The 15,230-nt window shown below is 35.1% G+C and overlaps 1 protein-coding gene across 5 annotated transcripts in view; it reads right to left on the bottom strand.

Moving 5' to 3' along the window:
* Positions 1-15,230, bottom strand: part of LOC112048007 (chaoptin) — an 82,025-nt gene that overhangs the window by 13,016 nt on the left and 53,779 nt on the right. For 3 of the 5 annotated variants that reach the window (XM_024085335.2, XM_024085337.2, XM_024085340.2), the window contains exons 3-11: positions 12,593-12,682; positions 10,412-10,616; positions 6,924-7,094; positions 3,380-3,588; positions 2,311-2,465; positions 1,688-1,790; positions 1,047-1,247; positions 803-942; positions 115-153 (exon numbers count right to left, since the gene is read on the bottom strand). In XM_024085335.2, the coding sequence (XP_023941103.2) occupies positions 115-153; positions 803-942; positions 1,047-1,247; positions 1,688-1,790; positions 2,311-2,465; positions 3,380-3,588; positions 6,924-7,094; positions 10,412-10,616; positions 12,593-12,682 (1,313 nt within the window). The remainder of the gene's footprint in view (positions 1-114; positions 154-802; positions 943-1,046; positions 1,248-1,687; positions 1,791-2,310; positions 2,466-3,379; positions 3,589-6,923; positions 7,095-10,411; positions 10,617-12,592; positions 12,683-15,230) is intronic. The other 2 variants (XM_024085336.2, XM_024085338.2) reach the window with 1 other exon arrangement.

Genomic DNA, 15,230 nt, shown 5'->3' with positions numbered 1-15,230 from the left:
TCTAACTGCATGTAAAAAATAAAAGCAAAATCTACGACATCTAATTTCCCATCAATAACACGATATACAACAGACAAAGCATCAAGTTGGTACAAATAACATACCATAACTTACTTGCTTTGATAGCGGCAAAATTCAATGTCAGACTCGTTTCTGCAATAAAAATGTAATAGCAGTCTTGTACGAAGCTACATTTCTAAAGAGATATCTTTACATTACCCTACTATCTAAAACTTCTCAAGCTTTACCAAAATACTGAAGAAGTACGTCTATATAATAATGTATTTTAATTTAAGAAATGTTGTTTAAATACAAAATCTCAAATCTAAGTCGTTATAAATAAAGGTACAACATACTAAATCGCATGCAGGTGAATTAAGAAAACAACGTGTAGGAAAAAGAAGATCAAAATATTGGTACTTAAATTTATGATCACTATACTATCGTTAAAGGTAAAGTAAGTCAGTAATAATATAATAAATATATTCTACAAAATTATTTAGTTCTATAACTATCTGAAACGAATTGTAATGTAAATAAAAAAAGCCATATATCATAATCAAAAATAAAAAATATAACAAAGAACAATTGAAAGTTTCATATTACAATTAGAATACAAGCTTTATAATAATATTATTATTCTGTACAACGTAATTACCTTCTAATTATAATCGGAACAACTGGAAACAGTTTTTAGGTTGTGTAAATTTTAAATGGATATTGTTAGTTACGTTTTAACTAAGCTAACGTTTATTAAAAAACTATTTTTATCTGTGTTGTTTAAAATCTGTGCAATACCAACCTTCGTACATCTTGTAAGCTCATTTCCAAAGAAGACGAACCACTGATGTCCAAAAAGAACAGTTTATACTGAAAGTTATTAACTGCTGGTGATTGAAATTGGTCGGGCGGGTTGTTCGTTGCAAGTAAATTGGTATCCACCTGAAAATCATTTGTTAAATCAACGTAAAGCTGATTACGTATTACGAGTATGCAACAAAAGACTTATCCAATATATTTTAAGGAGGAATTTTAGTTTAGCTTGCCTTATTTTCTCTCAGGTTCAAGAATCGCAACGAATCCAATTTGTTCAGCATGAATTTGGAGATCATTGTCAAGTTATTCTCCGACAGGTCTAGGCTTTGAAGGCTGTTCTCGAGACCAGCGAAAGATGCTGGAGATAGATCCGAGATGCCGCAGTCACGGAGCGATAACGATTTGATCTTTGCATTGCGAAATGCATCTTCCTGAAAAATATTATATCGTCTTTATCTAACTTGATAAATCTATGTGAATTTGGAAATTTTACGATCTGGTTCTCCTCTTACGGGATGAATTTCGGAGATTTTTTTCTTAACAAATGTCAACGTCATTTAAACTACCTGCGTGACAAATTTCAGCGCAATCCATTCAGCATTGATGCATTGAGGTTATTATTCATAGAACAGTCAATAGGAGTTGCATAATGAAATTCAGTAAGTCTGTAAAGATCATCTTCCAGTGAAAATATTTGGATGAATTACCTACCTACAATTTACGTTATTAACTAAACTGTTCTCTAAATCTGTGCCAAATATCACCCAGACCTGTGCAGCCTTAACATAGCTTATGATAATTTTTTTGATTTAGGTATTTAATTAATCTATCCAGAAAGGAATTCATATTTTTAGTTACAAAATTTACTTACTCGTATTGAGTTTATTGGGTTACCATCCAGAGTTGTGGTGTTCAATACGTTAAAGTGTTTGAATGAACCCGGTAGTATAATCCTGATATTGTTTTCATCCAATCTGTAAAATATAACATTTATGTGAGGAAAACACGCATTATTGAGATTTTTTCTTATTAACAGTTAACGGAACAATCATCACCCATAATAACACTTCTCAGGGCATTAATTTCGCCCGTAAACGCAAGTGCAGGAAAAAGAATGAGTGAATACCAATGAATGAGTTCTGTGACAAAGTGCTACTTGTATCTACTACTATAGTTTATTTACTTTTGGAAGTCTATTCGGCTTTGAATGTAGTAGTAAGGTGTTTGGGTAAGCGTTTGACAGAAGACAGTTGACTGACAGCGCATTTGTGGGTAAAACTGAAGGAAAGTTCCAGAACGTTCTTTAAAATAAATCTTCAGTTTATACACACAAACGCGCTTCGTCACTTCGCTGTCATCTTACGATTACATGGCTTCTAAGCAATAATACCTTTTTATTCTACTTCTTTTAATATATTATTCTGTTTTATGTATTTTATGCTATGCTGTGGGATACAAATAAGTGTAACATATAAATTTGTTAGTTTAACTTACTTCAAAACATCCAATGATAGTTTGACACCATTCAAATCGTGTGCTGGAGGTATCTGCTTGATAAGGTTATTGGAAAGATCCAAAACACGTAACTGTCGCAGCGGGGACAGCTCCTCGTAAGGGATCAACGTGAGCTGATTGTCTCCAAGGAGAAGCTGAAAAGTAAATTTTAGTAATCAACACAACTGAGAAGTGTGCCTTAAATCCTAAAGAGATGTTTTGTTTTTCTATTTGTGTTCATATCGGTGAAATGTTCAAGATTGTATCTACTACTTCAAGTGGCATTGACGTTAATGTCTTAACGATATTTCAAATAACCATATTAGAAGATCACGAAAATTTTAAATCACTGTCTTTTGTATGATGTAGTGGCACATGTTATATCAATTTCAAGAATGATCTGACGGATCTTCATGAAAAATGTTATTAAACAAATGATAAACTATATTGCATTCATTCCGTGTGAAGCGTTTCACGATTAATAATTTTGTCATTTTATATACGATTATATAAAATGACAAAAGTCAACAGAGTGTGATATTACCATAGTTACGTATCTACGGTACACGACAAAAATATTCATAAAACTTTTTGCTGTTTGTATTTTCACAAAATAAAAGGCAATATAAATGAAATCTAAAACGCGTTGCAAAGCTTTTCCTCCCAATTCAAACGAGCAGAACTTTTTGAATTTATTATTTCTCTGCTTACGTTGCGTCATTGGGGTTTTGCAGGAAAGTCGTTGTTTTTTAATACTCACTTGTAGATGTTTTAATGCAGATGTAATAATAAAATGTTCGGACAGTGCAAAAATCTAAATGCGCTCTCTCGACGTATGATTTTTCGTATTCGAGTATAATAATATTTTATTGATTTTTTTCATATTCAACTTTATTTTTTTTGGTTTGTTTTCTTTATTAACTATGAGAATTATTTTTCCCAGAAGTGAATAGTGCAATGTTTCGTTCACTTCTGAACTTTAGGGCTATCGGAGCTTATTATTAACTTGTAATACAACCATTACTTTATTTTTTGTACAAACACTGTCAACAAACAAATTTCACCTTACCTTGCTAAGTCTGCTCATGCCATCTCTAAAAACCCCACTATCGATCACAGATAAATGGTTCCCGTGTAAATCCAATGTTTCAAGCATCGGCAGTCCAGAGAACGCGTCCAGAGGTAAACTGGCTATGGAGTTATCAGCTAGAATCAGCGTCTGTAATGTGTTTTCCAATCCTAGCCAGTTGTCTCCTGTTATATCTGTTATTTCGTTTCCTGAAACAAAATTAATTACATCATCAACTTGTTCAAAGATATTGCACATATTTGAATAAACGATTACAATATATTAGGCCTGTTCCATGTATTGATGTTTCTCTTCTTTTTTATTGGTTGTCTGTGTTGCTGACATGCGACCAACAAGATATTCTCTTGACGAGAAATAAATCAACCAATAGCGATTCAATCGGAAATTCCGTTTCTAATCCTTCATTGCTTTGGGACGAAAGAGATGGGACTGGGACAACTCTACCGCCATTGGACGATATTTTGTCTATTCCTGTTCACTTGGTCGCATGTTAGCATTAAAAAGATCGCTCATCAGCGATAAGACCCCCAATAGTACAATAGTTTCCAAGTTTTCAGTCTTTGTCTTTGTTTAACTCATTTATTAAGTTTTTCATTCAGTAAATTGTTGTATCGTATCGTAAAAGTGTTGTATTAATCTGATACCTCAATATATTCACCCACTGCTTTTTTTAATTCTATAGGTAAATTATATAGCGTCGCACTAAAATATACTTTTATACTTTACTGTAATTTTAGTACAATACATTGTATCTACTGATAAAAGAAAACAAAAGTATTTTGAAGTAATAAATAGCCTAAAATGTTATATTTCAGAAACTTTTCCTCAGTCAACCTTAACATTGCTTTGTACTTTGTAGTATAAATTACTTGACAAGTTTAATGACACTTGGAAACAAAGGCGTCATGATGTAGATGCTGCTTAAACAAGAACAATTTGCAAGTTAATCAGACAAGCAAAGTATTAATTGATGCAAACGGACTACAAAGTTTTCACAATTATATTTAAAATACTGTTATAAAGTATATATATATTGTACACGTATTTAACCGACTTTTTCAATAGTATATATTTGTAAAGCCTTAATTTAATAAACCTAATCTAGCATAGGTACAGATATCATAAACTATGGTCGCATGAAGTTCAGATTTTACTAATCCCGCGGTAGTCATGGATTTTACCGGCATAACAAGTAGCCTATATATTATAATCTAGGCCCTAGGTTATAATTTAGAGCCCTAGGGTGTATTAAGCTATCTTATCACATTTCAGCTAAAATTTATAGATGTAACAAACATTTACAAACTCTCTAATTAATGTTATTAGTGTGTGTATATATGTGTGTGATATCATCATCATCATCATCATTATAAACCCATACTCGGCCCACTGCTGAGCTTGAGTCTCCTCTCAAAATAAGAGGGGTTAAGCCAATAATCCACCACGCTGGCCCAATGCGAATTGGTAGACTTCACACACGCAGAGAATCAACAAAATTCTCTAGTATGCAAGTTTCCTCACGATGTTTTTCCTTCACCGTTTGAGACACGTGATATTGAATTTCTTAAAATGCACACAACTGAAAAATTAGAGGTGCATGCCCCGGACCGAATTCGAATCCACACCCTCCGGACTCGGACGCAGAGGTCATATCCACTGGGCTATCACCGTACTGTGTGTGATATATCGTAGTCTTATTTATTAAGTTTTACTAACTTTCTAATATAACCATTGTAAAAACCCAATTCTATGTAAATATTTTTGAAAGAATATATTTTGCTCTTGTTCAAAACAATTTACTACAAAAATAGACGCTGCATTTACTGCAGAAACTAGCACTTTTCATTACGTATTCTGAATATATTTGAGTTTGGTTCATACGGAATTCTCTCTTCGTGATTGCCAACAACTTTTGAGAGACCAATCACTAAATAATTTACGAGTATATAAAATGCTATGGAGGCAAAAAATTTAAAGAAAAATTATAACTAGATCAGAGGTTCCCAAACTTTTTTTCCCATACACCACTTTCTAAATTCACTGGTTCCGGTGGACCCCTTGCTATTTTTTTATCTAAAGCTCGACAAAAAATGTGTTTTAAAAAAATGTTGGTATTGATTACCTAATTAGTTCATTCATCAATTGATTGTGGTGAGGAATGGATGACAAAAAGTAAAATTGTTCAGGGCAATAGTTCAAACAACATACATTTTTGATATCTACTCAAAGCACAAGGAAGCAATCAATTCACAAATTATTTTATTTAAAAAATTCCTTTTTCGATATGAAACTAGAAAAATTTCGTGCACCCCATTTTTATGTCACAGCAATGTAGACCTCCGCTGAGTCTCCCATAGACCACTGGGAGTCCACCTGGACCACTTTGGGAATCGATGCTCTAGATGAAATGTAAACATATAGTATGCTTTACGAACATTTTCAATGAGCCAATTATTAATTAATTGGTAAAGTTGACGATCGTTTACTGAAGAGCCCACTGTGGCTTGATTTAATTTCCTTATTAAATTCCTTTGGGTCTTTGAGCACATGCCCAGTACGGCTCTCTGTATGGCCTAGTTAACGAAATATTTGTTTTATGATTGCTTTATATATTTCAGCTATTCATAATTCTGGCTCCTTAGTCACTATAGCATTATACATAAGTAGAAAAATATTAAATGAACCAATTTTAATTGTGCAATGTTTATTTTCATGACCTGTAAGCAGTTTAATTTATTCGTCTAAGATGTGATATCATTAACTTGTATACTTTTGTATAATACTTGTTAATGGTATAGATCTGTTAAAAACAATGCATAATTTGGTTTAATTGGGCAGTATTTCTTGCAAACATAAATTTGATTTGTTATTTGAACATCATGATCTAAAATTATAATATCATCATATTAAGATTATATTTTTGCTTATATTTTAATTGTAACTTCTATTTACACACACTTGAATGGGTTCGATTACCACTAAACTAATTCAAAGGGATCAGGAACATCGGTCATATTTAAAAATGTATGACAATTTTTAGAAAGAATACAATAAAGAACTTAAGCTAACTTATCCTAACAACTATACAAATCATGCCCACGTGGAATGGTGGCAAGAATACTGGCTGCATTTCCGCGCTGGACCGCCAGGGTGATCAAAAAATGAGCCAGCTCTTCTGTCACCAGTCGAGGCAACTAGCCGAAGTGAAATGATTCGGTAATTTTTTTTGGCACTGCGACTTCATGGCCCAAGAGTCTCCACGGCAAAAGGCTTCAGCTTTTTCCGCTGCGGCTCCCGGTCTTGATTCTGACTCCCTGATATGACACGGTGCTAATGTGTCAACACATGTAGCGTCCCACATTAGGAACCGCCCCATTTCCCAGGGAATGAGCGTCAATCTATCAGGTCTTGCCATCACCCCGACTTATTCCTGACGGCTCGATAAGCGCAGGAATATTTATAGTGGCAATTTTTTTTAAGTTATTATTTTTAATTATCATTATCAGTAATTATTAATATTTACCTGTCAAATCAAGCAGCCGTAACTTCTGTAGGTATCGCAAGGCACGACTCGGCACAGCCATCAGTCTGTCTTCTTTCAGTTCTAATTCCCATAGCGTGTTGTCGAGCCCGTAAAATGCTTCCTCGTGGATACTCTCCAGTGGATTCTGGTTTATTGCTAGCCGGTACAGACCTGGAATTTAAAATAAAAAATCTTTTAGACTGAAAAATCAGTAAATGCACAGTAATGTTAGGGAACGAAATTATAAAGAATTAATATTTTTTTGTACCTAGCGTATTCGAAACTACTGAATTACTTCCTACTTGGTAACGGAGATTAGAGGGATGTAGCTATGAGGGCTTTCGTAACTGTAAGTAATAAAGTAGGTATACGTAAGTAATGATTTGCAAAATAAGTTTGCTATTTATTTAATACAGTTTAAAGTTGTTTAACCGTTTTACCACAGAACAGAAAACAGTAAAGCTAATACTTTTTACGTCTAATAATCGAGCGCCTTAAAATCATAACTGAATTCCATATTGGACCAATAAAGAACATATTATTGAGATAGTAAAAATTGTTGAAAGTAAACTTGTAATAAAAATAAAAACAGATTAATTGATTTATTTTGCTACTTTCCAAGTAAAACCTACTAATCCTAAGCAAGATCATCCAGATTCGAGAGTAAATCCTCTACGCCCAGATTTATATATTATACAACAATTTCACAATAGTATGAGGAACCTAAATTAATAATTATCCTTATGAATATGTAACTCAAGTTCTGTATAATTTCACAGACCTTAATGCTATGCAAAGGCACAGCGTAGTACAAACAAAATGATTGAACCAGTAATAACAAGGTTTCCTGGTTAATCATTTTCTGTTATCACAGTTAGTAAGAAAAAAGTTCCGTGGACCCCCGCTTACTAATTGTGAACCCCCATTTTTTTGTCATGCCAACGTAGACTCCCATCGGGTCTCCGTGGAGCTTCAGGGGTCCACCTAGAACACCTCGAGAATCAATGTGTCTACTGTCAAACAAACAATCAAACAAACCACTACATTCAAAGCCAATCAGACTTCCAAAAATAGACAAACTGTAATATAAAGCCATAACTTAAACAACGTGACTTTATTTTGATTGAAACAAGCAATTTCCCTAGTGGGATGTACCGACTGTTTTACTATTCCCAGCATCCGTGGATAAATCTCCGACGTTTTTGTACAAAACATGGCACTTTATTGTTATTCCCACATCCTGGGCACACGATGAATATTTAGCACATACAAAATTCTCTTTACGTACCCCGTATATCTGGTTAACTGTGCTTCGTAACTCTCTGTGAATTACGTAATTATTCTCTTTATCCTAAGCCGTAACCTCACACAAAATGTATTACACTCGTATTTTTGACGTCAAAACTCGTTTGTACAAAGTATATTATTAATAACACAATTATGTTTCTTATTAAGATTAAGATTTAACACTCATTCGCACGTGAGTTTACGACAGCGTTTTTAAAACAAGATCCTTGTTTTCGAGCAAAGATGCATTTTCAATTTTGCCTTGGTCCGAGAAGAGCCCATAACAAACTCAGCCAGGATTTTTCTTCTTAAGTTTATCACCATTTAACAATGGTGTATATGTAGCCAGTCATGTAATACATTTAATTTCCAAGCTTTTTTGTCGTTTATTCATTAACACTATAATACGACTTTTCTATAAGCTTGCGATTAATAAAAACTTTGAAATTATTGAGAGACATGCCAGTTTCATGTGGCAGTTTATTATAAAAACGTATGCAATTTTCCTTATAGAATTACTAACTTTTGTAACGTAGTGATTGTGAACCATGTGACCATACATAGATTACATCAATTGATGAGATTAATAAGTTTGATGATGAATGACGCAAAATTAATACATTACCTCGTACGATCGGGTCTCGATTTGTGTAATAGGCATTACATGTAAACGCGAATGGTGTAGACGGCAAACAAACTCAAGACAATGCTATGTGAGATACAATTCAAGAATCATTGTGTTTGCGTTAAAACCTACACCTAATGGCATAGCGCAGGCTAGAACGATACATTGCCTTGATAATGTAGTACACACGAACGTGTAATTTGCGTTAAATTACACGATATTATATTATACACACAAGATTAAATGACGAGAGCTGTGATAGCCCAGTGGATATGACCTCTGCCTTCGATTCGGAAGACGTAGGTTCGAATCTGGTCCGGGGCATACACCTCCAACTTTTCAGATATGTGCATTTTAAGAAATTAAATATCACGTCTCTTAAACGGTGAAGGAGTAACATCTTGAAACCTACATACCAGAGAATTTTCTTAATTCTCTAGGTGTGTGGAGTAGTCAATCTTTAACACCGCGATTACTTAACCGATTCAGGTGAAATTTGTATTGAAAATAGATTAGATTTACACATAAGTTGTCCCAAGAGAAACTTTGGTTTTTGTGTGATTTGCAAACAATTTCTAATGATGTCAAAAATACTGACTGGATTTGTTACCATAATTTTACGTACACCAAAATGCGGGGATCAGCTAGTAAATAATAAAATAAAGTCAGGATTCAATCACAAGTGATAGATTTCTGTGTAATCATTCATTTACTGCGAGATAATTTCGGCCAATACCTACTACGTCAATGCTGATAGAGCCGTGCAATCCCCCTAATGGGATACGTCACGGGGATCCCTTTTATTATTCAGAGCGTCCAATGTGACCGGCATTTATTCCTGTTATCTATCTTCGAATATTGCCTTATCTTATTCATCATGATTGTAAGGACTTTTTTTCTATTGTAATTTTTTTTGTAATCAGGATTTATACAAGTTTTGTTTTGCTGCCTCACTTGATGTTAAGTGAAGATGAGAGTCTTTATAGGTTCTTATCTGGAAATGGTGTAATTAGATTTTATGCAGCATTATATTGGCACTTCTAAATCACTTGATTAAAAATACACCAAAGTTTGGAAAATTCCCGATCGTAACAATCCTGATGGTCCGCGCAGGCCAGGGAGCATGTAGCGATGGATGAAAAATCCACGGCTGATGCACGCACAATTTCACAACCGCGCAGTCTTTCCCCCCGTCGCCCGCTTATCATGGGTGTATCGCTTATCATCAACGAACTTGCCAGTACGCTTTTGTTGTTAGTTGTTTTAAGTCACGCCATTTATTTTATTTTTATTAATTTAATATTTTATTTGTTATTGTTTCTAAAATGGAGCAGTTAAGATTATGTAGCCCTTTTTAATTACTAAATTTCTACATGTTCTAAATTTCTACATGACAGTAATTTCTGTCAACCATGAACAATACAAACAAAATAGCCACAACCGAATCAAAACCTGTTTTTTGGAGTAATTTAAAAAGATGGATCTGAATTCTTTCTATAGGAATAATGAAAAATATTTTTATCAAAAAGTACATCCACCGAAAGAACTTCAAACGTATATTTTCAAAGCAACTTACCAGTAGTTTGAAAGAACTGCGGTTCCAGATCTCTGATCTGGTTCCCAGTGAGTTGCAGCGTGAAGACCTTGGAACTGTTAACTGCTGCGGGTACTCTTCGTATGGGGACATAGTTGCAGGTCACGATGCCGAGGTCACCAGCTGGCTTCGAACAGGTACAGAGAGCTTGGAAGAGACACGGTGGGTGACCGGTGTCTACGTGTAACTGAAAGAAAATTGGTATAGTTTGTCATCATCATCATCATATCAGCCGATGGTCGTCCACTGCAGAACATAGGCCTTTTGTAGGGATTTCCAAACATCACGATACTGAGCCGCCTGCATCCAGCGAATACCTGCGACTCGCTTGATGTCGTCAGTCCAACTGGTGGGGGGTCTATCAACACTGCGCTTTGTAGTGCGGGGTCACCATTCCAGTACCTTGGGACCCCAACGTCCATCGGCTCTTCGAACTATGTGCCCCGCCCATTGCCACTTCAGCTTCGCGACTCGTTAAGTATGTCGGTGGCTTTGGTTCTTCTGCGGATCTCCTCATTTCTGATTCGATCACGCAGAGATACTCCGAGCTCGTTCCATAGCCCGCTGTGCGACTCTTAGTCTTACGAGGCCCATAGTTAGCAACCAAGTCTCGGAACTATAGTACATAGTTTGTGGGTATAGTTTGTGATGTTCACTTAATGGAAAAGATTAATATTAGGGGTTAAAGTATGAAATTGCCGATTTGTACTGAAAATGTAAATTGTTTATTTTTTCATTTTTAACAAATTTATTTAATCAAAATAGTTGCCATTATTATCTATACATTGCTGCCATCTAATGGGAAGGTCATTAATGCCTTTGCGATAGAACTATGACGATCTAGACTGCACAAACTGTGTGAAAGCATTTTGTACTGCCTCTTGGGAAGAAAACTTCTTGTCACGTAGATAATTGTCCAAATCACAAAGTTTAAAATGGTTTCTCGTGCTGTGTGAGGTCTCGCGTTGTCGCGGAGCAATAATGGTGAAGATCGATTCATAAGTCGGGGCTGTTTAACTGCTAGTTTTGTCATCATGGTTCGGAGTTCGGCACAATAGACATCTGCCGTTATTGCTTGACCAGATCGGAGAAAACTGTAGTGAATAACACCATGCTGAGACCACCAAACAGTTACCATTACCTTTTTATTGGTAAGTTTTGCTTTAGGACACTGTTGTGGCATTCGACCTGGGGTCAGCCATTGCATTTTTCTTTTCCGGTTATCATAAAGAATCCACTTTTCATCACATGTTACAATTCGATCCAATATTTCTTCATTTCTGTAACGGGTCAACAAGGCAACACAAGTTTCAACACGCGTTCTTTCTGCAGATCAGTCAAATCATGAGGCACCCATTTTTCGTATTTTTTTATTTTATTGATTTGACGCAAGTGAGTCAATATTGTGGGTTAGGTAACGTTAAACCATGCCGCTAATTCCTGGGTAGTTTGACTAGGATCGGCTTCCACTATCTCTCTTAATTCATCGTCATTCACCTGTGTGGGCGGTCTTCCTCGTGGCTCATTCTTTAAGTCGAAATTTCCATCACGAAAGCGTTTAAACCAAAATCGCACGGTGCGTTCATTAGTAGACCCCTCTCCAAACGCAGCATTGATATTGCGGGTTGTTTCTGCCGCGTGAGTTCCGCGTTGGAACTCGTATTCAAAAATCACTCGAATTTTCGCAGTATCCATCTTTCTTGTCTAAATTGAATAACAAAAACAATTGAAAGCCGATATTCAAATGTTTCACATTTAAAAAAAAAGAACATCATAGAAACCATTTGAAAAAAGTTTCATTCGAAAACTCAAACCATGAAGATTCTATGTCAATTCAAAAAACCTATTGCAATAAAACGGCAATTTCATACTTTAACCCCTATTATTATTGAACTGATTGAGATATTGAGAGATTTGAGTGATTCATCGTATTCTGTGATATTTAAGACAACGATGGACGCATAGATTTGACTAGGCCACTATAGAAGTTCATAATAATATATGCGATCTGTCAACTGATCGAAGAATATTTTACTAAGTTACTCGAGAAACTGTAATGGGGGCTATAAAAGCTTCATTTAAAACGTTCGAACAACTTGTTATATTATAATATCTTGCTTATTTTATATAAATAAAAGTCAAAATTAAAAAAAAAGAACTTACTTCTAACGCTCTTGCTAAAGATGCCCATATCATCAACAGGAATGACACCACCACTATGGTGTATCCCAACTTGACAATCGCCATCAGACTCTGAAACAAGACAATTTACTTTGAAGTGAGAATGCAAATCTGATCAGTTAGCAAAATTGCTGTCGAACAAATAACAAAGAGACTGTGGTGGCCAGACCAACGTTATTATATAAGAGCTGAAAATTTGGCAGCTCGTGCTTCTACCATTGGCAAATGCGGTAGATAAGTATGTAATTTGGACCATAGGAATGTAGCATGAATTGGTCAAGTATAATTTTTTTTTTATATTTTCTGTGGAGTAATATGAGAAGTGTCCTCAGTTGCAAGACATCTAGTTCAGTGACAACCCTTTCTTGAGAACATGAAAGTGTAATCTATGATTATTTTCAAGGTTTGTCACGAAACTAAGTGACGACTAGGTACATTATTTCTTATCCTGTGCCAAAGAAAATATAAGAATGTTCGCTTTATACTGCGGGTCTTAAACTTACTTCCCAAAGCTGTCACGGTCCAAATTTAAAAATAATTCTATACCGTATTGCAAGCTAATCCACTAACTTTAACGTATGTTAGTGGACATATACGAAATTAGCCAACTAACAATTGTTAGTAGGTAATTCTTAGGTCACGTGATATCGTATTCACTATATATTTAATGCTAAATGATCAAAATTGAGATTATTGCTAAAATACTACTGACAACTATTCGTAGATATAATAAGTAGATGAAATTGTCATTTTTCTTAACAATGACCTTTATGAAGTACGAATAATTCAGTTGTTATCGATTTGGTGTTGTATATTAGGTAGCTTACAATCATCAAAGTTAGTTAATTGGCTCTCTAACCTATGATTCATAACGTAGTTTAGGTGCTTTATGTTCTGTGGTTCCTATCATAGACCCATGTCAGCGCATGCGGCTGACAAATTGTCAGCTTTCATAAAACGACGAAGGTCTGGCTATAACAGGCCCTCAATCTAAAATGGCGAATCAAACTCGGGCACTTCAATTCGGATGTTGGCCAAAACTCTCCAACAGCGCCAATGTTGGAAAACTCCAGCGATGTCGATTGTGCGAAACATTTCCCGCTGAGCCACTACACTTGCTCTTCAATTGGAAATACAAATCCAATAAATGTTATGGCGTTCAGAAAATCCTTTTTTATTTTTACAGTCTGTCTTCAATTTGGCAAATGAATTTTACTTTTGTAGGTATATTAAGAGGATTTTCACTAATGGTCCATTATCCTGCAACAATACATATTACAGTATTTCTGTCTATTCGCGATAAACCCGAAAACTATATTAAACAGATTTATAAGCAGTAGGGTGATAAATGAGGAAGGTTTTGGTATATGGTTTATCAAGGTTTTGTTTAAATTAGTTGAAATATGAGGATATTATTAGTTAGAAGTGTCATGAAACTTCAAGCCGCCTGGGAACTTTTATCAAAAACGCTGCCTCCCTCCGCAGTATTATATAACAAAACAATGCATAGTAGGATATTTCTGTTCTGTTCATATATCTATGTATATGATATATTGATAATATTCTATCTTCTAAAAAAATGGTCACGTGGTACAATGAAAGTTTACATAGATTTTCTCGTCAGTAAAGTAGCGAGCGACCGCTAGTTACCACTACAGTTCGAATTGTTACTGCTCACAATGTAACAATTTTATTACGTAAAATATGTACCTACCTAGATACTTTGTAACAGTTGTTTCGTAGAGTTACTACAAAGAGGCTGAATCTATAAACCTAGTTTATACTATAATATTTGGTGCACTGGAAATAATTGTTAAAACTTCCTTTTATTAATGGCAGTAAAACGATGTTACTTTATTTAAAATTGTAACTTCCTACAATGTAACAATTTTATCACATTTAAATGAAATAGATACATTTTGTCTTCTTATTGTTAAGAGTTTAGAAAAAGCATTACTGATCTTATTTATCTAGTTTAAGCCATAATTGATTTGTTAGCCAAAATTAATTAACTAAAATAAGAATTGCTTTTAATAATAATTTTCATTCAGTAAAGGTAATGCATTTTTATTAAAAGATTCGCCTGGCAGATATATCTGGGGGCACGGCAGTGCTCCTGCAAAGTAAAGCAAATAAAAATAAAGCGGCACGGCGGTACCATACTTTTCTCCAATCAATTTAAGCCATTTTCGACCCCCTTCATTGTGGTGGCCTGAATTCTTAACTTCGCGAGTGAAACCATCGAGCATCGGCTAGTTTGTCATAAAATTAATAAGGTCAAGAAATATTCCATTTAATGATTTTCTCTCTATACCTTAAAGCTTATATTAAGCACTTAGATAGAATACGTCGGTAGAGGAACCATTAAGCGTGTTATCGATTGCCTAAATCGTGACTTCCATTTCAATGTCAGTTAAGGCTGCCATACAATGGACCGAGGGCCTGTCACAGTCACACATGCCGCATTTTCCTCCTCCGTGAGTCGTATTAGTCATGTGTGAGGGTCGTGACCACCTCTATCTCTGATCCTCGTCCTTAGGATGTCGTGCAATTTTCCTATCTCCAGCTACGCGAAGAGCATCGTAAACTGTGGACTCGAGTGTAGTGACCTGGTCGAACC

The sequence above is a fragment of the Bicyclus anynana genome, chromosome 10, assembly GCF_947172395.1.
Source record: "Bicyclus anynana chromosome 10, ilBicAnyn1.1, whole genome shotgun sequence".
In the NCBI taxonomy this organism is placed as follows: domain Eukaryota; kingdom Metazoa; phylum Arthropoda; class Insecta; order Lepidoptera; family Nymphalidae; genus Bicyclus; species Bicyclus anynana.
This window is presented reverse-complemented; position numbering and strand designations above follow the sequence as displayed.